Source organism: Syngnathus acus, chromosome 2 (assembly GCF_901709675.1).
Source record: "Syngnathus acus chromosome 2, fSynAcu1.2, whole genome shotgun sequence".
Lineage (NCBI taxonomy): Eukaryota > Metazoa > Chordata > Actinopteri > Syngnathiformes > Syngnathidae > Syngnathus > Syngnathus acus.
In genome coordinates, this window is record NC_051088.1 from 17498947 (window position 1) to 17525282 (window position 26336).

The window sequence follows — 26336 nt, forward strand, 5'->3', positions numbered from 1 at the left end:
TTTTTGTACATGTTTTATTCATAAGCAAATTGCAATCAATAATGTTGATATACTGTAAAAAAAAAAAAAAAAACTGACAAACATGCAAGCACAAAACGACATGGCTTTTGGTGATGCCTTGTCCTTGTTCCTTTTCTTCTGTGGGGTTAACTGGCAGTTGGCAAACCAATTAAATGGTACAGTAGCGCCACCAACTGATGCTGTCCTTCCACTGCAAGGAAACCAATACGACCTGATGGTAGCCTCTTTCCATGAAGTTTGCTGCCGGCGTTTGAAACGTACTTGTATTGCAAGACAGAAAATTTACATTATGTTCTTGGTAAGGGAAAACGAATGGATGCATCATTATTGGATTGTAGTTGTAATCTCCAGATGTGTAGAATTACACCGCATCATAAATTCTTATATTTACCCCATTCATTGAGAAAAGTAAAGATTGTGGATTATAATGATGTGTCTATATGAACCACGTTTTTATTGTAATTGTATTGAATTCTATTGGTAATTTGATTTAATGGTGTATTTTCTCACAGCTCCCACGTACAGATGAGCGTTTCCTGATCCGCTGTCTGCACCGCATTGGTCGTAAGGCTCCAGATCGCATGCGCGCGAGTTGTAATTGGTTGAAACATCTGTCATTCACTGTTCTGATTGGCCATCACTTGCAGGCTAGCTTGCTGATTGGCTGACGCTTCCTCTGTGGTTTATGTAGACGGCTTGGTGCTGATGCTGCGCGTCATCGAGTTCTGAGCATCATTTGGACCCAGTGAACAGAAAAACACGCGTGGCAAAGTGACTGTAAAACAGGAAGAAGCTCAAAGCTGCCGCTCGGCGAAAGGTGGGCTTATTTTCGGAACACACACACACTGATGAGCGCGCGGTGTCACATTGTTGGCGTGGGGGCCGGGGGTCGACGCTCCAATATAAAATCAAACCGAGTGGTCGCGGTTACCTTGGTCTTCACCAAGAAGAATTGTCACAGCACGCTTTGGGTGACGGCGTTTATTGGACGTCCTCTTGCATGTGTTGTGTCGGTGGAGGTCGCGCGCGGAGCAGCTGTGAGTCAACTAGTCCCTCCGGTCCACTGCATTGCGGAGCCACAGCGAGCCCTGCACTCCGTGCACAGCGATGCGTTTAAGTAACCCACTTTGGCATGTCATGTCTGTGTCATAGCATTCGTACTGTATCGAGTCATTTTATTCTGGACTACTTTCCTGACTTGGACAAAAATGTTACCAGATGACTTTAATAGTAATTGGATTTCAATCATAACTTGAAATTGATGAGTCAATATGACCACGGTGCCTCTGAGTAACTCATTTCTTCCCCCAAAAGACTTTGCACAAATTGTATGCTGTTAGAAAAGTCCCCGCACTATTCAATTGAATTTTCAGTATAGATACTTGATACTAGAATGTTGGGTAGCTGCACATATGTGGGATTGCTGAATGGTGAATATGTAGGGGTTCGTTGTAACATGTAAGATATTCTAAACAGTCCTCTGCCATTTCAGACTGGCAGCGATGGGCACGTTCAGCCGCCAGAAGTTCTTCCAGGAGCTCACTCATGGCTGCCTGCTGCCAACAGCCCAGCAGGGCCTCGAGCAGGTGTGGCAGCTGCTGTTGATCTGCCTGCTGTGTCGCCTTCTCTGGATGTTGAGTGAGTTTTTTTTGTGTGTCCCGTCAGTCCCGGCGTACCCCGGGTGGTCATCTCCGTCTCCTTTTCTGTGGTAAGGCTTTCCCTCCGTTTTGAAGCATCTGGCCACAGTGGCAGGAGGATTCTATGTTCTCTACCTGTTCTTCGAGCTTCACATGATCTGGGTGGTCCTCCTGAGCCTCCTCTGCTACCTCTTCCTCTTCCTGTGTCGCCATTCGACCATGCGAGGCACCTTTCTCTCTATCACTGTGCTTATCTATCTGATGCTGGGGTAAGAACATCAACCTTTGATATACTCTTTAACATTGATTTGTTCATTCATTCCTTTTCTTACCTGCTTATCTAATCATATCACAATTGACTTAGAAGGCAGTTTTCAAATCGCAGAGGCTGCAATCTGCAAAAGCAACCTGTGCTTCATTTTGCCCGGTCGTAAGCTGTTTTTTTTAAATATAGTGTCTATTTTTGTGTTGAAGTGCAAATATTCACATATTGTTTTATGAGAGGACAAGTGATAAAGCAACAGATTTGTTGCATTGTTATTGTAATCTCATTTCTGACTCATTTATGTTTACGCCACACTTATTTTGTAGAATTTTGTAAAGTTGTCATAAGAAGCGCTAAGAAGAAACCCCGACTGTAATGGCATGTTTGCTCTGTATGATTTATTTGGTTGGTGGTAACATCAATCAACCAATATTTATGTACAGTATGAAAAATCTGATATTTTTTATTGGAACACGGATTCATTTAGTAGTTGTTTCTGTTAAAAATATATGTATGAAGCTGAAAAAATTAATTGCATATTAGACTCGCAATTATCTTTCAGAATCATTTCGCCCTACTTTCATATAACGTACCTATTATGGGTGAAATTTTGAGTTGAACCTAAAATTCACTCAAAACTTTACAACAACTAATAATTATGCTTGATTTGAGCAGAGAACTTCACATGATGGATACCACCAACTGGCACAAGATGAGAGGTAAGTAGCACAGCCGCCCGTCCTTTCATGCATTAATTATTCAAGGCCCGTTCCAAGTATCGGCCGCGCTATTCCAGGTTCACAGATGGTGGTGGCCATGAAAGCCGTCTCGCTGGCCTTCGATCTGGACAGAGGCGTCCTGACCGGGGTGCCTTCTCCCATCGAATTCATGGGTTACATTTACTATGTGGGAACAGTTATCTTCGGGCCGTGGATCAGCTTCAATAGCTACAAAGAGGCTTTAGAAGGACGGAAGATGGTACGTGCAATGCAATATCCACTCAGTAGAAATGGAGAGTTGCACTTCACTATCTTTTTTTTTTTTAATCCTCAGAGCCTTTCATGGTTGTTCAAAGTGTCTTTAAGCTGGGTGAAAAGTCAGATCTGCTTGGTTCTCTCCAACTGCGTGGCACCCTACCTCTTCCCCTATTTCATTCCTATCTACGGAGACAAGCTGCTAAGGAGGTGAGTGCAATACGGAGGCCACATGAGGATTTGCACTCTGATTTCTCGTTTTATATCATCATGCATCTGCTTACTTTTGGTCTTTTCATAGTAAAAAGAGAAGAAAAACAAGGTGAGGAGTTTTTTTGATTAATCTGAGCATTTCAAAGCATGCTTATTTTTGGTTTGACTGTTTACTAAAACTGAAAACCTTCTCGTTTGCTCTGTTTCTGCTTAGAGGTTCACTGGCTAAGTAAGTACGTTGTTGGATTGTGCATTTACACAGCATACGTTGCATGACATTGATCAGATTTACAATGAGCAACATTAAATGATAGCATTATGTATTCATTAAAAATAAATGTTGATACTTTTGCAAGCCACTGTACAGTTGGAACATTGCGCTTAAATATTTAAAACTAATTACGCCATATTAGCTTGGAAAAAAAGTTGTTAAAATTGAACGTGATGATTACTATGTACTGAATATGCAAATGCAATGTTTCCATGTCCAAATAAATTAAACTTAAATAAATGCCACATTTGCACTTTTGGTAGGATGCTAACTGCATTGAATGTGGTGCACGCGCGAGTCCAAGAAAGTTGTCTCAATTGACAGCGATGACCTTTTATAGATTTCAAGGGAGCCCAGAAAAATAAAAAATCTTTTTTTTTTCCCCCTAGGTGGTTGTTGGCTTACGAGAACACGCTGTCATTCCATTTCAGCAACTATTTTGTTGCTTTTTTGAGCGAGACCACAGCCACTCTGGCCGGAGCCGGCTTCACCGAGGAGAAAGAGAACCTCAAATGGTCCGGAAATGAAAGCATCGTAATGGGCGGCACGGGCTCGTATAGTCCACACATTAAAAGACACTTTTGCTTTGTAGGGATCTGACGGTGTCAAAGCCGCTGAATATCGAGTTTCCTCGCTCGATGGTGGAGGTGGTCACGTCATGGAATCTGCCCATGTCACGCTTTCTTCACACCTGTGAGTTGGAATGTTCATATGCGACAATGCAATATTATAATATTATAATAAAAACTAACAGTTTGAGTTTGTTAGATGATTATGCTTATCAGTCATTGGCTATGTTCACACAGCAGGTCAATTCCGTTTTTTGCCCCTATCTGTAGCTGACTTTTTCAATTCAATTTTTTTTGTCCCAAAATTGACCCAGGCCTCTTTCATATGTGAATGTAGATCACGTGTATGCGATGCATTTGCAGTATGAATGCTCATCGGTACACATCTGAGCTTTACGTACATCACCAAAAGCCAAATATCTGCTGCATGTGGGCAGGCGATAGTGCTTTGAAGACACCTTCTGCGTTTTTTCTCAGGTTGGAGTGACTATTCCTCCGGGACTTGGCATTTTGACAGAAAGTCAATTCGGAGAAGTCTTGTCATGTTGCTTTTAACAAGCTTGAAGCCTCTTTTTGAAGATTTCCTCCTTCTGTCAAACTGCTTTGTGTTGTGAAGTGAACTGAGTTGAGTTCACTGCCACCATATAGCGTTCGTAGATCTGTATGTCGTATTGTAAGCAAGTCTAAATAGAAAATAACTGCCAGTTTTATTTTGTAGACGTATTTCAAAGTGCTCTCAGATTTGGGACTTTCTCTGCCATCATGGTGACATACGCAGCCAGTGCCCTTCTGCACGTGAGTGACAAAGCATTCAGACTAACCCTCCATATATTATTAAGAAATTAATTAATTCATTAATATTGGATGAATTCAATTGACTTATGGTTGTGCCTGATAGGGGTTGAGTTTCCATTTAGGTGCCGTGCTCCTGTCCCTGGGCTTCATCACCTACACTGAGCACGGTGAGAGTCTGTCAAATACAAGGGTGTCAAACATACGGCCCACGGGCCTGAATTGGCCAGAACAGATTGCAATCTCTCAATAATACACATTTTGTCCACTAAAGGGCACACTGATAACTAGTACTAGTCTGATAGTTTGATATTATGTGAAAAGGGTAGACAGTATAAGCTTCAGTCCGCTCCGTTGTTTGGTTTATATATGGATTTTTGACTACTGATTTAATTTGACCAAATAACCAAGTGGCTATAACAAACTTACTAAATGCCCACTTACCGCTTAAATGAGTTTCTGAAATTGTTACATTATTAATCGAATTGCCTCAACCTGATGTATTTGTATGTATACAAATTACATACCAAGCAGCCTCTTTCTGAATCATGCCCGTTTGGGTTTGTCCGTTGTGATGAGTCAGTTGAGGGTGTGAAACAAATTGGTCCTGCCCATTTGAGAACAAATTGGGCTAAATGTGACCCCTGACCTCAAATGAGTTTGACACTTCAGCTCTAATGTCTCCTTTCCACACTTAGCTTTGCAGTAATGGCTGATTGCCGCCACCATTAGGCTCCATTTCTGTGCATTGCAGTACAATCATTTATTTGTCATCGCTCAAGCTCTTTATGTTAATGCCTCGGCTCTGCTCTGTTTTTGCGTCAGTGCTGCGAAAGAGGCTGGCGGCCATTTTCAATGGCTGTGTTCTGTCCAAGAAATGTCAGCCGAACTGCACCCACCAGAACAAAAAGGTGATGTACCTGTCTCTTTTTTTATTTCTCTTTTCTCTCTACGGCTCTTTGTTTACTGTGCATGAACAGTTTGCTGAGTCTTGCATCCTTCCTTCCCGAGCTCTCTGTTAGATATGGCTGATATTACTTTTTACTGTTTCCCCCCCCCCTTTTAGCCTTTGTGCATGACCCGGTTGCAGGTGCACACTGCAGACTCTATGGCGTTTTCCACATGTTAGTATAAGCATAAAGATGCAGCCTTAGAGGCAAAGTTATGTGGTTGTTTATAATACACGGGGCGTAATTCTATATTTGATGTTTGGTTTGACAGTAAACTTCAAGTGGAAGTGGCAATAAAGCGTTTGAAACCTTTGGAAGGTAGACCTGCTAAATATAATAAGCTCGAATGTAAAAACATTGTCAGTGTCAAACATGGAGCTCGTTCAACAACTAGTAGTAATTCAAGTTGAGGTATAAAATGGTGACGTAAGCCCATATTAGAAACCTTTGCAGTGGCACATTAATAAAAACATTGTTCAATGTGTACCGCTCACAGAGGGTCAGTTAAAGGAGACTCTTTAAATAGAGTAATTGTTTTGAATTGTGAAGTGATTGCGGATGTCTGTGGTCAGAGAATGTGTGTCGTGTGTGCAGAAATGATGCTAGCATAAGCATCAACAAAGAGATTTGTGCAAGATCTATATTTTGCAAAGGGTTAGATTAAGGTGAATGTCAAATGAAGCAGAATATCAATTTCTCCTCGTAAACTAATGTGGAAGATTTTGTGCTTTAATTCTCAAAGGAACTACATCTGCGCCGGTTAAAATACAGCAGACTCAACGGTCTTCCGGGCCTTGTCAAGTGATATAATTTAGAGTTAGTGTGTCTGGCAGGATGCCCAGAAAGGAAAAGAAGCTGTTATGCAGGATTGCTTTGACAAATCCTGAGAATCAGAAAGGGAGAAGAGGGATCCCTGCAAACAAAATGCTTCCTACATGAACTTACGGTGTTGCCTCAACCTCTGCAGGTATTTTGGGTATACATGATCAACGTAGCATTCAGCGCTCTGGCAATAGTCCATTTGACGTATCTGGGTTCAGTGTTCAATTCCAGTGTGGACTACATGGAAGAAGATGAGGTGAGCTTAATATATTTGAATACATATGGGCCAACCTACGCAATCAGTCACATGGTCCACAGGAAGTTGTATTATTCAGATCCTCTGTAGTCTATGGGAAGGCCAAAAGCAAGTCCATTTATTTATTTCTATGTTTGATATAATTTCAACTACGAATCAGAGGGTTAAAATTTTGGCACAATCCTGTCATCCAAATATTTTTTGTATTGTTTGTTTACATTTAAAATAGCATTTTGTCACTGTACTGTGCTAAGGTACATTGTTGCATAAATTTAACGTGGCAATATTTCATGTTTTACCAATGATATGCTAAAAATTCACTTCTTTCACTTTTAGTGGTGTTATTCAAATCAGAATTTTCAGTACAATAAAATTGACCAAAAAAGTAAAATGCGCCAATACCGATTTTGAGTAGCTCAGAAATTGAAGTTTATTTTGAGATAGCACCAATTCGTTGGAATGGCCCATATGTAGCTATTGTATATGGGTAGTTCTCTAAGTATGGTCTAGATTTGCGACATGCGAGCCAAAAATTAAAATTGCCCCCTCCCTACAGGATGACATAAGCCATCACACCATTCAGAAGTGGTCAGAGCTGAGCTGGACAAGCCACTGGATCACATTTGGATGCTGGATATTGTACCGCCTCGTTCTCTAGATTGGAGAACGGGCAAAAGAAGCAGCAATAATGAGCGTTCTCTTCCCTGTGACTGTCATAGAAGCAATCGATCGCCAGGTTGGCACCATTTGGTGTTTGCTTCATGTGTCATCCCAGCCTGCTGAGGACTCCTTTTGATATCCTCACCACTCTCCTTTCTCTTTTTCTATGGACGCCATCTTGTTTTTTTCCGAGTGCTCATGTTGTGACAGCAGTTACTGATGTCTCGCTGCGAGTCACAATCAATAGCGATCACCGTGGCGGGGATCGGCTTGTTCTCTCTGGGGGTTGACTTATCTCTGCGCCAGATGAGCTTTCCGATCACCTCTAGTGATTCATAATCATACTTTGTATTTTCCCTGATGATGATCAAAAGATATTATACAATGTCCTGATGTTCAGCGGTTCCCATTTAAAGAACAGTGAGCATCTATGGGAAAAAACATTTCTAAACCAACGTCACTCTTTCAAATGAGCATGTGTCAGATGGTGAATTTTCATAAGGATTAATATAGCACAAATAATATTCAAATATTTATTTCATTTGTCACGTATTACTCATTAGTTATAGGTGGTTGCCCTAAGCCCAAGATGATTGTAGAGTTTGAAGTAACAAAAAAATACAACACTTTTTGTCATATTTGTTAAAAGAGTCAAATGATCTGTAAAAAAGTAAACAACAGCGTTCTCTGGCCTCTAATTTAGATTTGCAGTTAACCAGCACACCAGAGGAAAAACAACCAATAAGAGACAGGTGTGATTTATGAGCTGTCAATCATCTGTCATAAACTTGTGGGCACTCTACCTTAGTTGTGATGAAGTGTTACTAAATAAAACATGATACTTTATTAGTTGCAAGTTTCATTTTGTGCAAGACTGCTGAGGTGTGCCCATCAGTATCGTGTCGCTGCCAAGTTAAAACCACACTTTGGAAAAAAAAAAAAGTCACTTTTCTTAAAACTCCCACTTCATGTTAATTATGTAAAGCAAAAGTGACTAAACAGTCATATTTGGCAACGATCGTGACGCTTGGCAACCAATGGATAATCATTTTTACTATTTGTGTCTGTTGTTTTCTTTTGGAATTTTTAGATTTCGAATGTCAACCAGCAAATGCATTTTGAGGGGTAAAAGTCATTTGATTTTGCAATTACTATTCACGTTTGGAATCAGGATAGTGTTTAATTTATTCCTCTCAATATTAATGTTGACAGAGGCTTTTGTAGAGATGATTATACCGTTTGTCTTGTGTATTTCTCCTCAACCACAGATTCCGATGACTTTATACCATGTGATTACCTGAAAAAAAATGTCTGACTGCTAATACATATTCTCTGTGTAGTTGTGATATTCAAGGATTAAATTGTAAGTGCAAGCACGTAAGTGTTATATTAAAGAGTGAGGGCTCTATTTGCCCAAGTCTTGCACAGCGTATGGCAAAAGTCTATGTGAATGAACCCCACTGCAGAAAATTGAGCATTCACTGCTCACTTCAGCAGCCGATTTCAATGAGTATATTTTTTTCCCTGTGAATGTGAATGAACGGATCCACCTGTGATAATCGTTTTATAAAATTTTACATGAAACCTGTTTCACTGTCAAGCGGTATTTGTTGAACGGGTCGGCAACTTTAAACGTTCAGAGCCATTTACATCATACACCAGCAGCCACAAAACCATTTTGAGATCTAAAGTGAATACAACACTACTGTTTTTTTATGTACCTATATTCATTTTAAAAAGAAAAGAAAAACTTCCAAAGGTGAAAAAAGACCACCTGCATTCCTTGTGAGGATAAAACGGTTTGAATAATGGATGGATGAACCCAAAGCCAAAGAGATTCCTGCTATAAAAAGTATCAATAGTCACATTCAAATCATGTAAGAAAGAGTTGTTTATTTGAATAATTATTTACAAGAAAAATGTATAGACTGTTAAACAGTCCATACTGAGGATGAGTTGGGAAAGGGTGACAAAATGGGGTCTTGCTCTGAGCAATGATTTTTTTTGGGGGGGACTGGAGTACAAGCATCCAGCATGTTGGGTGGACAGTGTGGTCACAGATAAAGGCTGAGAACATGGGAGAGGGAGAGACATCTGGAATCCGTTTGATTTTCCTTCTCTGTGAGAGAGAGATGAGCAAATGTCGTGTTGGAAGGCCACCCAACAATCCGGCTCGGGGGCGGTGAACTCGGCTTAGCCCTGCCTGCTCCGAGGACCCCCGTGTTTGCGACGGCAGGAGCCCAGCAACGTCTCCAGTGCCATCTTCACAAAGGCCTGGAAGTTACTGCTTCTCTCCCTTCGGCTGTCCTGCGAGGGGATGAAACACGGACAGATAGCTTCACTGGGCACTTAACAAAAATTGTTTCACACTCATTATTAATTGTATTTAAATAAGTAATTCTTTCGCTTACCACTAGAGACAGCCTAACAAACTTAAAGAGTCACTGCTTTAGAAGCATTGTTTAACTAATACAATTCCAAATCCTGTTTTCAACATTCTGCCATTTGTGTTGTTTCCATCTTTGTGTCGAATCCCTTGAAGATATTTTCAAATATCTGTTTTAACTTTTCGAAAAACAATGGTGAACATTTTCTGAAAAGATGCGGAGATAATGGAGAAAAGATAACAGTTTTATCTACCGTGAAAAAAATAATGATTTGCAGGCCGCTATAAGTGTCACATATAAATAAGTACTAGAGTAGCACTCAGTTAAAAATATTGCCTCATTCTAATCTTGGTAATAATCTGTTAACGGACAGTGATAGTAAAAAGTATTTTACACGTACGTACATTCTGCAAATTACATTTTTATCGGTTAATTAATGGAATAGTTGATGGAATAATCGCTGCTAAAAATATTTGATAGCCGCGGCCCTAATGTCTTGTGCTTCATATAAATGCTTACCTCCTTGCTTCTTGTTGTCATCTCCTTTCTGATCACCTTTCTTCGGCTGCTCTTTAGGACTCTGAGGTTGCTGCGGAAACATGGACACATCAGAACATTTTGTGAGGAAAGAAGAAAAGACAATGTTACAGATATGTACAGTAGTAACCATTTTCCCACCTTGGTAGTTGACTTCTTGTCCGACTTGTTACCTAAAAACATTGACGGTTACCGTTAATAAAAGTGGACGATGTGCTGCGAGTTTGTGGACGTTATCGTATGTTTGCTCACCTTTCGTTCCTGGCATTTTGGCTGTGCTCCAGAGTCGATGCTGTTTTGTTCAGAATGCGGTGCTAAACGTGCTGTTCCACGCGGTCATTTATGGTCGGTGTGGCTGAATAGCTGGGCCAGCGGGCCCCCTTCGAGAAAAAGCGGTGCTAAACAAGCAAAGAGCCCCGTCAGCTGAGCGGCGCGTCCTGCGGCTCTGCACCTCTGTGCTGAGCCAGGCAAAACCGCCCAGCTGACCTTGTCATACGTCAAGCCACTGGAACTGTCAGTGCATCTATTGTTCGTGGTATGTCAATATCAAAACACACCCTTTCATAAATAGGACAGGAAGTAGCACAATTGAGGGGACTTGAGTCACATGACTTAACTTGAGACGTAAGAAAGTGACAACATTTTTGGACTTGGGAGTCAAAATAATTTAGTTTCAGAAACTAAAATGGTTTGATCTGCTATCTGTTTGGTATCAAGGTGTGACAATATCACACTAAGGATTCCAATCTCAAGTCTCATCAATTTACTACAGATTTGATTTGGTTCTGAAAGAAAGTGAAGATCAGATCCAGGCCGCTCCCAACCGCCCCCAATCTGCCTTATCAAGAAGATGAGATTCAGGCCACTCCCAACCACCCCTAATCTGCCTCATCACTTTAGCAGTAGGCATTTTCCAAAAATGCCTATACGTATTATGTATATAGTTAGAAACCATGTTAATTATTGCTTGCTTGATTGGTTTTACCATGTTTAATAAGTTAATGTCAAAACATTTCAAAGTGACCCCTGCATCTTTCTATTTTTCTGTATGCAACCCTCGGAGGAAAAAATTTGGGCCCCCTAATCTATGCGAAAACACTGATCATGACTTGTATGAGTATTTATCGGCAATGATAGGAAAATACGATTCTTTTAAATTATTTAATGTTACTGCAATACACATTCAACAAGATACATGAACAAATATATTTGTTCATACTTATAAGTATGAATCATCCGTCCGTCCGACAGCCTATCACCAAAACAAAAACTAAAACATGCCAGGGGTCACAAGTAAAAACAAACAAACAAACAAACAAACAAACAAACAAACAAACAAACAAACAAACATTAAAGACATTGAAATGGCACCGTGAGTGCTGTCCTTTTTCTAGCAGTAGATATTTAAAGTAAACAAAGATGCCGTTCTTTCAGAAAAATACAAACTTTGTTTCATCTGCAAATTTACATTTGTGGGAAACGTCTTCATCCGGGTATGACCCTCCTGTGACTGCCTGGTCACGTGACGAACCCGGAAGCGCGACGATGGAGAAAAGCTAGGAAAGTGCGTCGCTTTCTAACATATTTCTTCGCTATATCCAGTCAAGTAAATCTTTACCAATCTGTATATACTAATAAGCAGCGCGCCCCTTAGTTCAAGTGAAGCAATCGAGTTAAACTATCGTGTGTGTGTGTCATCATTGAGTGGCTCGTCTGCTAGTTGCTAGCTTACCCGTGTTAGCATCGAACCACAATCGAGAACTAACAAGCTAAAACATGACTATTACTGGCTTTTTAGATGTTTATCTGTCGGTGTCAAATTGACAGAAGAAATGCTTTCAATGCTGGCCCTGTGATCGTAGAGGTTGATACAAGTAAAATCGAGTGGCCGTTTCACGTACTTATACATGTTTATCTTAAGGTGTGCACTTGAATAAAAGCCTCGTTTCTTCTCTTCAAAAGGTGTGTTTGTGTAGGTCCTGCCCTGGCAGTGGCTTGCTCTTCGCCTACTGTGCTTTTTTTGTCTAATGGCAGCGGTTTGGCAGCAGGTTTTGGCAGTGGACGCAAGGTGAGACCAGGGGCACATTTTGATAGTCATCGAACAACTCATCCTATGGAAAAATATTCCATACCCTTCATATTCAACGTATCCACTTCACACACTTGGTGTAAACACTTTTAATAAGTGTAGCTCTCTGTAATTCAATTTTGCCTCATCACACATCTGCAAAATAATTTTGCTTAAAACAAATGACACTTTTGCAATTGATCCATATAGGCTTTTGTTTAGGCTGTATAGGCATACTTTAGGCTTTTCTGTCAGATACTCACAATTCATTTGCAGACATGTGCAACAGAATCCTAGATATTGAACTGTGATCTGAGACAGCTACAATTAGTTTTTGACTATTATTTAACTGGTTCTTTTATCACAAACAATGTATCTAGGTTGAATTACCTGACATGTTTCGGCTTGTACTTCCGCCTCGTCATTGTTCACATTAGATTTCTTGCAGTTTTCTACAGCTATCGCTCCTTTATCAGATATAAATAACCGGAACACTACTGTTTGACATTTCTGCGCAGTAGTTGGATGGGTACCGTAATTTTCGGACTATAAGTCGCACCGGAGTATAAGTCGCACCAGCCATAAAATGCCCAAAAAAGTGAAAAAAACCCATATATATGTATATAAGTCGCTCCTGAGTATAAGTCGCCCCCCCACCCAAACTATGAAAAAAAACCGCGACTTATAGTCCGAAAATTACGGTATATGTTAATTTGAGAAGCTGAGGCAGTATGTGCACTAGTTGACACTTATGTACTAGTAATGCTACTAGTGGAATTTAAAAAAATCTGTGTTAATCTCTGGCTCCATAACTGTATAGAGGCAAAACAATTATTGGGAATTTTGGTACCATGGTCCAAGAAGCTACTAGTACATGACACGAGCCTACCAGTTGGGCCTAGTAGTGTAGTTTACAAATGAGACAGGGAAGCCAAAAGTAAGTGGCAGTAGCACTATTAGTGAGAGACATTCTACTCGTGTGTAAAATGAGTGTGCTAGTACACAGAGCTTAAGATGGATATGAAGAATATAGAGTACTTGCTGAAATGGCTTTCCATTACTCATTCATCACCTTTTTTGCCCTGCCCCAGGTACAATGCTTACCGCACGCCCACCTTCCCACAGTTCCGAACTCAGTACATCCGCCGCCGCAGCCAGCTGCTTCGAGAGAACGCCAAGTGCGGCTTTGAGCCGGGGCTGCGCAGGCAGTATCTGAGGCTGCGTAGTCAGTTGCTGGCTCTACGCTACGGGCCGCTGTCCGAGCAGAGCAGCTTCAGGGCTAGCAGTGTGCGCAGTTCCCGCACCACACTGGACCGCATGGAGGTCAGAACTCTTCTTGAACAATTGACTTCTTCTTGACTTACCGAACAGCGCCACTCAATCAGCACAGCTCAATACCACAGTTGCTGTTAATAACCACACCCAGCCTTGGTCAGACAACAGTTATCATGTCAGAGTCTGAAGTGGCCTCTTCCCAATTTTACAGGCAGGAAAATTGGAGCCAAAAAGCTTACAAGGCACACATTCAACACAGTTAGGGCTGCGCGTGTAATTTGCTCGAAGGTACAGTAAAAATATCGACCCTACTGGCCAACTGTGGTAATGCACGTTGATCATGTCGGTCACTGCTCAGTGTGACAGAAATACCTAAATTGTTTGTCAAGCCCAGAGAAAAAGTGAACGAAAAGACACTCTGTCAAGATCAGTTTATTCCACTCAATTCTGTAATGTTATACAATACCGTGATACTTTTCTCATGAATTTGGATGGTGAATATTTCATTTGACATCTACGAAACCGTGAGTTTGCGTTCAGACCAAAACAGGCTTGGAAGTCAAACTACTGTTATGTGATTTTGGTGTTTTAGTGCTGTTGTTCAGTTGTGATGCATCAAAACTGGTAAGAACAAAAAAATCTTATTTGCAGTCTGACAACTCTTGTCTCCCTTTCCTTTCATCATAAGCAGGACTTTGAGGAGGACCCCCGCACCCAAGGGGCTCGTGGCCACCGGCGGTCCATCAGTAGAGGCTCTTACCAGCTGCAGGCCCAGATGAACAGAGCTGTCTACGACGAAAGGTATTTCCCCCTAATATTGTGATTGCAATTTGGAAATTGCATTTTATCTTATTGTGATACTGCTAATGCAGCTAATCATTCAGTTGTCACCTCAGCAAGGATTGATAATTGCCTCTTAGCTGTTGACTTTGATTGCAGTGCAAATTGACTAATGTGTTACACGCTGCTGTACTGACAACCCAGTTGTAAACCAGTTGTCGTTGGACTCTGCAGGCCTCCGGGCAGTTTGGTACCAACCTCGGTGGCAGAAGCGAGTCGAGCCATGGCTGGGGACACGACTTTGAGTGAAAATTACGCCTTTGCTGGAATGCACCACATATTTGACCAACATGTCGATTCTGCAGGTAGGCACATTTTGTTGGTTATGTAATAGGTGTTTCGTCTTGAGCCAGGGTTAGCCGGTATACTGTATCTTCATTTTTTTCTTTTTTACTTTTTAGATTTTTTTTTCCTCCTTTGCAAAATGCTTTATTTCTCCTGAAACTAGAAGTGTAACGATCAATCGACAACTAATCGATTATTAAATTAATCGACAGGTAGTCTGTTAATGGATAGAAAATAGTAATAGATATTTTGTTTACAGATAATGTCAGAATAAGTGGTTTTTCATAAATGGTTCAACGTGGCAAAATCATTGCTTTTTTTTTTTTTTGTCTTTGACCGTGCGCAGCTTGCTTGACTCCTTGTTGCCTTTCAACGGGTTTCTTTTTTCCCCATAAGTAAAAAAAATGTTCGCAATGTTCTCTGTTTCATGGTTGACGTGTCTGGCCTCCCGTGTTTTCCTGAGCCACGCACAAAGCAGCACATCTCCCCGTTAGCTGCTTGTCTCCCTTTAAAATGTTGATGAAGTTGGTCACGCTACTCTCTTTGGTTGCAACACCCTTTGAAGATACTTTGCAGCAGACTGCTTTTTTGCTTACTGCCTGGCACTGCAAACCTGAGCCAATTCCAAATGACTAACCAAATGTGAACTCGCGCCTCTATTTTTGTCCACTATACTGTGCAAGCTATAAACTAAAACGGGCCTGACCAAAACCTTATGTTGAACGAGAGCATCCTCTCATTCCGTCATCCTGCCTCATTGCAGTACCACGATTGCAGTTTGCCAACGACGACAAGCACCTCCTGGCTTGCTGCTCGCTGGACGGCACCCTGTCCATCATGACCCTGTCCCCGCCTCCGCCCACCGTCAAGGTGATTCTGAAAGGCCACGGAGGCCCCGTCACAGACTTTGCTTGGTCCCTCAGCAACGATGTCATTGTGTCGACGTCGCTCGACGGGACCCTGCGGATCTGGAACACCGAGGACGGCCGGTGTATCCGAGAAGTTCGAGACCCGGAATCCAGCGAGCTACTCTGCTGCACTTTCCAGCCGATGAATAACAACCTCACTGTTGTGAGTCTTAATTTGTCTCATCCAGTTAGTGAAATGGTTATCTTGGTTTTCTCACAATCTCCTCTTCTTGCACATCCAATGTTTTGTATACTGTAGAGGTGCAACAATCGATCCACTAGTAGACAGCTAATCTGTTATCACATTAATTGACACCACTTTTGATCATCAATTTAATCATTTACAGAGTTTAACTTTCACTTTTCATACGATTTGTTTGAGTCCCAAATTTCTGTTGCGGTTAATAATCACAAAAAAATGGTTGTCTTGATGTTGGTACGTGGAGAGCCAAGCATTTTTTTTAGGAGGCACTTAACGATAAAAATTAAAGAACTACTGCTCTAGGGATAGTGTTGTACAATAGCATAATTAACTCTGCAAGCAAGATGAGAGGGAGGATTACCCTTATGTGCATTTTTTTTTTTTTTTTTTTGCTGTGTAAACTATCAGGATTGTCTCCTGACTTGCTTTTAACAGGTGGGCAACAGTAAGCATCATCTGCAGGTGGTAAACATCTCCACGGGCAAGAAGGTGAAGGGTGGCTCCAGCAAGCTCACCGGCCGCGTGCTGTCACTGTCCTTTGACTCTCCAGGGAGGATTCTCTGGGCGGGCGACGACAGAGGCAGCATCTTTTCCTTCCTCTTCGACATGGCCACAGGTACCGTCGCAGCTGTTGTCATCATCTCGGAGGATCAGCCAGAGTTTGACCTCTTTTGTGGAAATGTAAAAAATATACTACTGGCCCCTTGTGGCTTAGAGGGTCTTTAATGACTCTCAAAAATGGGTTAAGGTTGTCCTGAGTGAAGAAAGGAGTTACCCACAGCCTGTGTCAAATCTTGTGTTGACCATTTGTTTATCCACACCATCTCTTCCTCGACCGCCCCGACGCAGGGAAGCTGACCAAAGCGAAGCGTCTGGTGGTGAGCGAAGGCAGCTCCATCTGCAGCATTTCTGCTCGCTCGTGGATCAGCCGAGAGGCACGAGACCCCTCCTTGCTGGTCAATGCCTGCGTCAATAAGCTGCTGCTCTACAGGTCTGTTTGCTTGGCGCACGCACACACACACACAAGCATCATGTAACACTGCCTTTCATTGTTTTTGATCTCATAACCCGTGTCACGTTTTCAGGGTTATGGACAACGAAGGCGGGCTGCAGCTGAAGAGAAGCTTCCCCATCCAGCACGGCTCAGAGCTCGTTCACAGCATCTTCTGCCCTCTTATGTCTTTTAGACAAGGCGCCTGTGTCGGTAAGTTGCCCTGCTTAGGGATGACCACAAAAAAATGCATTTCAGTACTTTTCAAACCTTTTTATTTGTATCAGATTTGTATTTGTTAATTTTATTCCTTAATTGTGATGTAATATTCAGCACTTGTCATCCAATTTTTTTATATTGTTTTTGATACTATTTTTTTATATTGTTTTTGTTATTTTGTTATTGTTTTTGTTAGCACAACTTGAGTGCTACAAAAACAAAACTGCGTCATACAAACAACATCAAAAGGGTGGAATCATTTTGTGTAGAACTCGAGCATGCCAACAGCAGTTGCAATTGATGCACATACTTAACCAAATGGAGGTTGTTTCTGACAGAAAGTATACCGTTTGTAAAGTCTGAGCTCTGCCTTCGCCCTCTCTGCTATCATTAACAATGGGTCCAAATTTTGCGTTTTCTTGCCACTCCAGTTGGTACGCTCATTACGCCCCCTGTAACTTTCCCTATCTGCTTACCGTCGACACATCACGCATCTTGACCGATCATATGTGGCTTTAACAGAAGAAAGGCAACAAAGAGCAAATTGGCTCTGGTTGTTTACTTTAAACACGCGCCCTGTTCTTACCCTCTTGCTCCAAATAAAAGGCGAGGTGTGCTTGCTTCAAGCCATGAGTCACTCCCAGTTGTCCCAAGTTTAAAGTAAAAGCGAACACACAGATGAAAGCAAATGAAATTGTTTATTGAAACACCAAAATATTCATCAAATCGGTTAAGTAATCAGTTATCGGTTCATAAGAAAAGTCAGAAAACGTAATGCCAACATAAATAATTAAAATTTGCACAGTGAAATGAACCTTCAGTTAGCTGAAATGCCTCTTACACGTGCCTCTTACGTGGAGCAGCAATACAAACCGAGCACACAACAGCACTCTGCGGCAAATGGCGACATTTTTTGTCGACAGTGACGGGAAGTGAGGATGCCTGCGTGTACTTCTTCGACGTGGAACGTAACACCAAGGCCATCGTCAACAAGTTGCAAGGTCACGGCGGCCCCGTGCTCGACGTCAGCTTCAACTGCGATGAGAGTCTGCTGGCCTCCGCTGACTCCACGGGCATGGTGATCATCTGGAGGCGGGAGCAAAAGTAACGCAAGAACAGGCTTCATAGTGGCCAATCCAAAAAAAAAAACGCTGCTGTTCCCTAACCGCCTGTGGATGTCTTTTCACTGTAACGAGCTGCTTTTCGATTTTGAAGTCATTCTCGTCACTTTGCTGTGTAGGAGGTGTTTTGGAAAAGTCAGGTGTGCGTTGTCATTGTGTGCAAGTGAGCTTTTCTGTATTCTGATGTTTCTTCCCTGTGGTGTCTCCAGAAACATTCCAACACTGTCAGTCTCACTGCTGTAGTTATGGTATTCATGCAATACGTGGAATCAAAAGGCCTTTTTTGCTTTTCAGATGTGCTCTGCCCTATTTGGATTTGAGAGCATGAGCATTATGCATGTTCTAAGTTTCTTTGTGCTTATTTGTGTATTTATTGCAGATGCTTATGGAGCAAGATAATACCCATGCAAAAATAAACGACTGCAACTGACTGACTTGACTCAACTTGTTTGTGCATCTCTGCGCTGTCAATACGAAACAATGTTCTGTTGTGAGTATCCATCCATCTACGGCTCGGCTCGGCTCGAATGGGGGCTAACCCCAGCCCCTCCTTTTCCGGTATAAGCCCCTCCCCTTGGGTTGGTTGTTATGATTATATTTAGTAGTAAATCTGGAGATTTATTTTTCTGCAACCACATACCCTAGTGCTGACATTTTAGCCACTACTTTATGACCCCCTAAACAAACAAATGCCGATCCTGTATGAAGCGGTTTCTTAACTGATGATTAACTAGAATGACACCATATTATAGAATGTTCTAGAACGGAGGAGGATGAGAATGTAAATTACAACTTAATTTTAACGTTAATTAATCTTCATGTATTAATCAACAAAATAACAAACAAGATTAAAATAGTCAGCTCTTAACCAACTTTTTGCGTTAAACCTAAACTAGGGATTACAATTGGATTGTAAGATTATATTTGAGATCAATTGCATGGATTGGAACTCGTATAGAAAAGACGACAAATATAAAGTCACATACTTCCTCCTTTCATTGCAATCTAATTCGCTGTGCCGCTCCTTCAAGGGGAGGAAGTATAACGAATGAAGAAAAATTGAATATTACAGCTCTGACTCAGTAAGATGCTGTAATAGTTGTCCTATGTTCATTTTGTTTTCTCTTGTCAATTATTTTACTGGTTCTTTTATCACAAACAAAGGATTTAGGTTGAGTTACCTGACATGTTTCGGCATGTAGTTCCGAAACATGTCAGGTAACTCAACCTAAACACTTTGTGATAAAAGAACCACTAAACTAATATGCTGTAATATTAGTCATTTTTCCAATAAATAATCAAGTTTGCGCAGGAAGTAAAAGCAAAACAAAAATTGTCAGTATAACGACTCGTATCACGAACAACTCCCAAGTCAGGTCCCAAGGAACCATTGTACTCCTTTCAGGGTGCCCAAAATGCTTGTTTGTGCAACCATCCTGCAGGTACAGATGTCATATTGTTGCATTTCCCATAAAGTGTGCCCCACAGCAGCCCGGCCGTCTGGCCTCACAGACAGCAAAAAAAAAAAAAGAAACTGCATCAAAAGTAGAGTCTTTATTGACGAGTGGGCAAAATAACCACCTCAGCTCAACTGTACAGTTTACACAAGATCACCTCGCAAAGCAATGCTTGATGTAAAAATCACAGACCTCATTTCACTTTTTGCTTGGACGTTCCATATCAACATCTGTACAAGTTAGCCCCCCCCCACCCACGTTCAAGATTGACCGCACAGGTCAAACATTTGCATCTCAAATTGGAGACTCAGCGACTTGACTTGCAGCGGGACTATCCGGCTCGGAAACTTTGATCCAGACTCAAATGGGAGGGAAACATGAGCAGGCTCGCAAACATTCAGTGTTCGCTCTTCCACATTGACCCCCACTGGGTTTCGTCATTCATAGTTACTTGAAAAACATTTCCCAACATCACAGATCTGCAAATATTTGCATATTTGGAATACAATGTACATCACCATTAGCAATTTCAAGTGGACTGTTTCCTCTCATTTGAAGATTCACCCATAGTTTTGCATTTTTGTTATACTTACATTAGAGGGGAGCTAAACCCAAGATGTCAGTTGTGTTTTGAACGTGTTTATCTTATTGATAAACTGCTGTTCACATAAGTCTAGTTTAAAACATTGCAGCTAGTCACCTTGCTTTTTCATTGTCACAAGTGAGAATTTGTAAGAATGTGACATTCCCGCATATTATGCAATTTTTTTTTTTTACTGACAAAACATACTTGGTAAATGTTCAGCAACGACAAGCTACACATGGTTGCTGTCGGCCATTAGCCGAATCTAGTTTTAACTTTAACGCTGACACACTTCAAATTCCTACTGAAGCTCGTATGTCACTGAGCGGTGAAGGTTTGCGAGTATTTGCACACATAGCAAATATTTTTTTTGTCAGCGTTTGTTTAAGATTGCAAAGATGTTTGCCAGACATTCACAAAACAGCTTTAATGGTCGCAAACTGTATTTCTTGTTTTGATATGTTGACTTTGCCTTGCTGCAAGCCATTTTGAATGAAACAGGTGTACTCAAATGTATCAAACCTAATTACTTTCACTTATTGAAAAAAAAATCCAAGTTCTCAAGTGTGAGAAATGAGGCAAAGTTATACAACAATTCTCCCTGGTTTGTTATCAAGCACTTTTTTCACTTTTAATTGGTTTATAATGTGTAAAAATAAAACAGCTTCAGTACGGCTCATTCTGTTTTCACCCAACATGGCGCCCTCCCCTCTTACGTTGATTAATTATCTAGTTCATTCTCACTGCAATATGAATCAGAGGGTCCTTGTTTTGACAAGTGCTGGCGCCAACATGGTGTTTTTGCTTTTAAATTGATTTGGGTTTAGTTTCCTTTTAATGTTAAATATCTGATGTTGTTTATGGTATTGGAATCCATTTTGAAGACACATCTTCATTTGATGGCTTGTTTCATACGCAAGCCACACTATTACAGTTCTTATTGACTTTTTTTTTTGTTGAAAATAAACATCATTTAGCTCTCTCACATTTTCTGACTGGTACAAGGCCTGGTACACACACAAAGACAATCAGTTTGTTTTTGTCATCATTTGGCTTCTACTCAACCTAATAAAATAATCCTTTAAGAGTATCCTGTGGTTTGAGTGTGTTAAGAGTGAATTTGTCCCAATAATTGGGTCTAAAATGGTTTGGTGCACCAACCTTAAATATTAATAAACATGTTAAAGATTTACAACGGAAAGTCTTAATTTTTGAGGGGAGAAATTGTGACTTGTTATCGTCGTGTGTCGGGTCGGTTGATAAACGATGATTTGAAAAACAAATCTTTACGTGTGTTCCAGGCCCAAGTATGACACAGCAGGAGTTTTAACATGGCAACATCAGAGCAGGCTTATCCTCACACACCTACGCAAAAATGAGATATAAAAACACACACAAGCAGGAATTAACGTTCCTGTACAGCCTTTACAATATGAAATCAAGTCATATTTCAAAATAGGGTCATCTGCTTAACATGTATCGTTTACAAATAAAGAAAAACAGGCATTTTTTTTTTTTTCTTATGATACAAAGAAATGTAACGTACCCTAAATGAAGTCCAAAAAAAAACCTCAAGCATGTTAGGGTTCATAACTGCTATTAAAACGCTTTCTTCGATATCAAAGAGTCTCCTTCCGTTAGCACAAATCAGAGTCCCGGGGTGGTCGCTCCATCACTCAAACTCTCCAAATTCTTTTTGCTGTCTTTCAAGTCTGTAATGTTCCAATCAAAACATTTTATCCGGTAGTCCTAATGCTCAGTTTTGTGCCTTGAGTGACACAGACACTGATGTGTGTCGCGCTGAAGTAAGGCAACATGATATTAAAAATGGCATCGGTCTCACTTTTCCGGGCTGAGCTTACCTATTAATCCATCACGAGGCAATCGAGTTTGGCTGAGCGGGTTTCTTGCGCCCCTCCAAAAACCTCTGGCACAAATATCGACATTCTTTGTTGAAATGGCACTGTGCCTGCACTGGTTGGCTCCAAAGCACATTCTCCGGGCGGGTGCAATTCACATGATGCAGTAGGCCTCATCCTGGGGCAGGTGTTGTTTAGTCCTCCAATAGGAGGGCAGGTGGGCTCGCAGCACTTTTCTCAGATCTTCGTTGAGCAGGAGACAGAAGATGGGGTTGACTCCGGCCTGGGCAAAGCTCATCCACACGGTGACGGAGAGGTACTTGTGAGGGATGCTGCACGACTTGACGAACACCCTCCAGAAGCACGTCACGATATAGGGAGCCCACAGGACCAAGAAGAGCAGGGTGATGGTGTAGAACATGCGGCCCAGCCTCCTCTCGGACCTCACCTCGTCCATCCCCAGCAGGCGCCGGTGTTGATTGTGTAGGTTCTGCCTGATACCCAGCAGAGTGGGCGGCATGGGGCCCCGGCCGAACCCGGCGATCCAGTTCGCCGCCGCCTGGCCGGTGGCGCCGGGACCGTGGAAAGTCCAGTTCTGGCTGATGGCCGGCACCAGCTGGACCGGTTTCATCTTGCGGTGCCTGTACTCGAAGAGCAGCAGTTTGGCGTAGAAGCCGTGCGTGGCCAGAACCACCACGGCCAGCATGAGCATGAAGCCCAGGGTGTCGTTGGTCTTCAGGTAGCGGTGTTCGAAAATGCACTGGTCCTCGTCCCGGATGAACTTGTACGTCCCCACGTCGAAGACGGGCGGGAAGGCCATGGCCACCGCCAGAGTCCACACCATGCAAATGATAGCGGCGCAGGTCCAGATCGTCATGCGCTTGGCGTAGAACCTGTGGTGGGCGATGGCAAGGTAGCGGGTGACGGCCACGCAGAAGAGCATAAAGGCAGCGTGGAAACAAAAGAGCACGGCCATGAACGCCACCACTTTGCAGCTCAAGGCGCTGTAAGTCCACGCCGAGCCGTTGTGGACCGACACCAGGACGAAAGGGAAGCAGGCGGCCGAGCGCACTGCGTCGGCCAGGCACAGATCCAGCAGGAAGAAATACGGCGCCTTGTGAAGTGTCCGGTCTCGGAGGACCAGCAGAGAGACCAAAAGGTTGCCCGCCAGGCTAATGCAGATGATCAAGCCTAAGAAAACGAGTTTGAAGTACGCAGATACGTCTGAGGCCGAGATTGCTCCTCCCCCGCCGCTGCCGCCGCCGTGGCTGCTGCTGCTGCTGCCTCCTCGGGCCGAGCCGCTCTGCGAGGCCAGCCCGGCCAGCAAGCTGCCCGGTCCGTCCATGGCGAAGCTCTGGTTGGCCATTCCGTCGGCCTCCCGCCTGCGCTCGGGCGTGCCTTCTGCCTGCCTGCCTATAAGCTCCACTGATCCTCTTACGGCCGTTGTCTGCTTTACAAGGAGAGGCCTTTTCTACACGTCACCTCTCCTCTTTTGTCCACAAGCTCGCCACCTGTGAACACAGACGCACATTTTCATGAAGGGCTGTGTGCGCCCTTTCCCATCCCCCCCCCACCTTCCTCCTCCCTCGGCGAGAGACGGAGGACCGCCATGGAAATCTTCCCCGTTCCTCTTAAGGCTGGGATCAGATCAGCAGCTCGACAGCATGCCAGCTTCTCGGCTCTCTCAGTAATTACCTATCCCGTTGCTAAGATACAACAGCTCGCATACTTTGTGCAAGTGTGGGTGTTTGAGTGAATGCACGGGGGTGTAGGGGTGGTGGTGGTGGTGGTGGTGGGGTGGGGGGGGTTGTCGAAGAGACTGGGCATGTCCAACAAACCAAACTGTATGCTTTGTATGTCAGTGGAGGACATCCACTCCCCAACCCCCCATCGCCACCGCACCCCTTTCTGCACCACACATAAATGTGAGTGTAATTATCACGGCAGGGGAGACATTTTCATCAAATGTGCTAGTCAAGGTGGGTCTTTCTTGTCAATGTAGGCCACGCACACAAGCACTAAGCTCATGTTGATCACACAAATAGCCCTTTGCCACCTCGACTAATACATTACAGGAAGGAGCGAGAGGCCTGCCCGGCCGGGCCTTGTGGATGGGCTGGAAAACACAAACAGGTGTCACGGTCCCCTCTAGCTGTGTGCATGTGTGTATGTGTGTGCGTGGAATCAGTTTCAACCTACCTTTCATTTCCTCGTTTTGCAAAAGAAACCCCCAAAAATGGAGAGAGAAAAAAGAGGCAGTCGCTTTGTCTCACCGTCGCTTGCACGGAGAGAAAAAGAAGCGCACACAATGAAGCTTCATGCTCGTGTTGTGCACAACACCTGTTATGCATAAATCCATCCAAAGGGACAATTGGGAAACATATGATCAACACGAGACACCCCACTTCCCCCCACTGAAGACTCCGCATCTGATCAGACAAGCCGAAAATGATGGAGATGCTGAGCCCTCATTTCACGCGATGGCAAAGGAAAAAAAAGGGGGAAAAAAAATTCCAAACCAGACATATAAATCCACGCGTTTGGTTTCGAGCATCAGTCGTGTAAACAGAGTCCGTGCTGCATCACGTCGAAGGTGGCTCTCCAGAGGACGAACGGGGAGGGGGAAAAAGATCTTGTTGCGTTCATTTATCCAAATGATGTCAGATTTTCAATGCTAAGGATAAAAAAGCCACCCACAGACGGTGGAAAACGGCCGCGCGGCCCCTCGGAATGGTTTTGACGTGGATTTGGGCGACTGGCACCGGAACAATCAGTCCACACACACGAGCGCCTCCATAAATCTCTTTCTCCATCTTTCAGTGGGGGTGATAAAATAAAAAAAGGAAATAACGATAGATTTCCTTGCTACACTTCAAATGCAGTCTTTGTTTTGCTGTCCGACGAAGGTGGACGGCTGCATGGGAAGAGTCCGATTGGAATAAAAAAGAAACCCCTCCATGACACCGTCAAAAGCAAATAGATTCACAGCGCCGGCGATGTCGAAATGACGAAGCTGGACGCTGGGGACAAAACAAATAAATAAAACACAGGGGGGGGAAAGAAGGCCAAGAGAAGAAGAAGAAGCGGATGGATTGAGCGAATTATTCCCGAATAATCCCAATTATGGCTGCTCGCTCGGACGCAGCTCGTATATTTGCGGAATCACTCGGTTCTGTTCGTTGAGCGGAGAGACCGGGAAGGGAGGGGTGGGGGTGGATGGGCTGGGTACTGTGAATACGTCGAACACCCCCTTGCTTATTCGCAGGTTATGTCTGTGAGACAAATTTCATTGCTTATGCATATGTTTCACTGTAAGGGAATTTTGTGATTTGTTTCTAAATATATTAAACATAAGATTAGGGAAAAATGTTCATTCAAATGTTCATTTGGTCAATATTGTAATCATGATTCTTAATAATAATTATTCCTCATGCTAGGAAAAACATCTGTATTGTAAACAGTTTTTCAATGCACGATGAAACTTGCAATAAGAATTAATTATATATAACAATATATAAAAAATAAAATTAACCAAATAATTTAAAAATTACTTCAGCCTATATTTCAGATTTTTTTGTTCAGACAAGTAGAAATAGAATTTTTAAGCGTTATCTAGCCTTGGGCTCTGCAGAAGACTAGAATCAGTCAAAACTGTGAGCAGCAGGTAACACCTAAAAATTCTATTTCTACTTGTCTGAGCAAAATAATTTGAAATATATCATCACGGAGACATGATGAATCTCATCAAAATTACTTCAGCCTAACTTCATAAATATGCTATTTTTTTTAACATCACTTGCCCTGCATCTGAAGCAAATACAGACAACAAATATTGAGTCCTAACTCCTCAACATGATGCTTCCTATCTCCAGGTTTTGTTGTGCTTTCTTCTTGACTCACTCACCACAGTCTACCGAGTGACGTAACCCCCCCCCACCACCACCACACACACACACACACACGCACGCACACTTAAGGAAGCCCTAACAAGGCCTTCTCCCCCGGGTGGTTGGCTGACTCCTGATCAAAAAAGTGAGATATGCAGCCGGGCCACCGACTATGAGTGTTTTTTTAATAGCGGTTAGAAAAATTGTGACCTTGATAAAAATTAATTTTGCACCCTTAATTGTAAAACCATGATAAATATTCAATTAATTGAGCGGTCTTAGTCATG

The 26336-nt window shown here is 42.6% G+C and overlaps 3 protein-coding genes and 1 long non-coding RNA gene across 5 annotated transcripts; 2 read left to right on the forward strand and 2 right to left on the reverse strand.

Moving 5' to 3' along the window:
- The first annotated feature begins 686 nt into the window (after positions 1 to 686).
- Positions 687 to 9019, forward strand: LOC119116637 (protein-serine O-palmitoleoyltransferase porcupine-like). Of its 2 annotated transcripts, XM_037242196.1 has the most exons (15): positions 687 to 838; positions 1514 to 1659; positions 1735 to 1927; positions 2599 to 2642; positions 2720 to 2901; positions 2977 to 3107; positions 3199 to 3219; positions 3325 to 3339; positions 3771 to 3896; positions 3974 to 4074; positions 4669 to 4745; positions 4849 to 4912; positions 5568 to 5653; positions 6660 to 6770; positions 7327 to 9019. In XM_037242196.1, exons 2-15 carry the CDS (start codon positions 1524 to 1526, stop codon positions 7426 to 7428), a joined length of 1389 nt encoding a protein of 462 aa, XP_037098091.1. In that variant the 5' UTR covers positions 687 to 838; positions 1514 to 1523; the 3' UTR covers positions 7429 to 9019. The 2 variants fall into 2 exon arrangements, with proteins under 2 accessions (XP_037098091.1, XP_037098099.1); XM_037242204.1 differs by lacking the exon at positions 687 to 838 and having other exon boundaries at positions 1517 to 1607; positions 1687 to 1927.
- A 284-nt stretch (positions 9020 to 9303) lies between these two features.
- On the reverse strand, positions 9304 to 14600 carry LOC119115279. Its single transcript, XR_005096121.1, has 5 exons — positions 14589 to 14600; positions 10607 to 10668; positions 10496 to 10527; positions 10337 to 10406; positions 9304 to 9737 (listed from the first exon to the last, which is right to left on the reverse strand). It is a non-coding gene; the product is annotated as an uncharacterized LOC119115279 (long non-coding RNA).
- Positions 11827 to 18694, forward strand: wdr13 (WD repeat domain 13). Its single transcript, XM_037239656.1, has 10 exons — positions 11827 to 11918; positions 12317 to 12422; positions 13514 to 13745; positions 14389 to 14498; positions 14712 to 14842; positions 15586 to 15893; positions 16368 to 16548; positions 16782 to 16923; positions 17018 to 17136; positions 18066 to 18694. Exons 2-10 carry the CDS (start codon positions 12382 to 12384, stop codon positions 18248 to 18250), a joined length of 1449 nt encoding a protein of 482 aa, XP_037095551.1. The 5' UTR covers positions 11827 to 11918; positions 12317 to 12381; the 3' UTR covers positions 18251 to 18694.
- Positions 18695 to 21583: 2889 nt separating this feature from the next.
- gpr173 (G protein-coupled receptor 173) lies at positions 21584 to 25341 on the reverse strand. The gene is made up of 2 exons (XM_037243919.1): positions 24362 to 25341; positions 21584 to 23673 (listed from the first exon to the last, which is right to left on the reverse strand). Exon 2 carries the CDS (start codon positions 23526 to 23528, stop codon positions 22317 to 22319), a length of 1212 nt encoding a protein of 403 aa, XP_037099814.1. The 5' UTR covers positions 23529 to 23673; positions 24362 to 25341; the 3' UTR covers positions 21584 to 22316.
- Between the last annotated feature and the right edge of the window lie 995 nt (positions 25342 to 26336).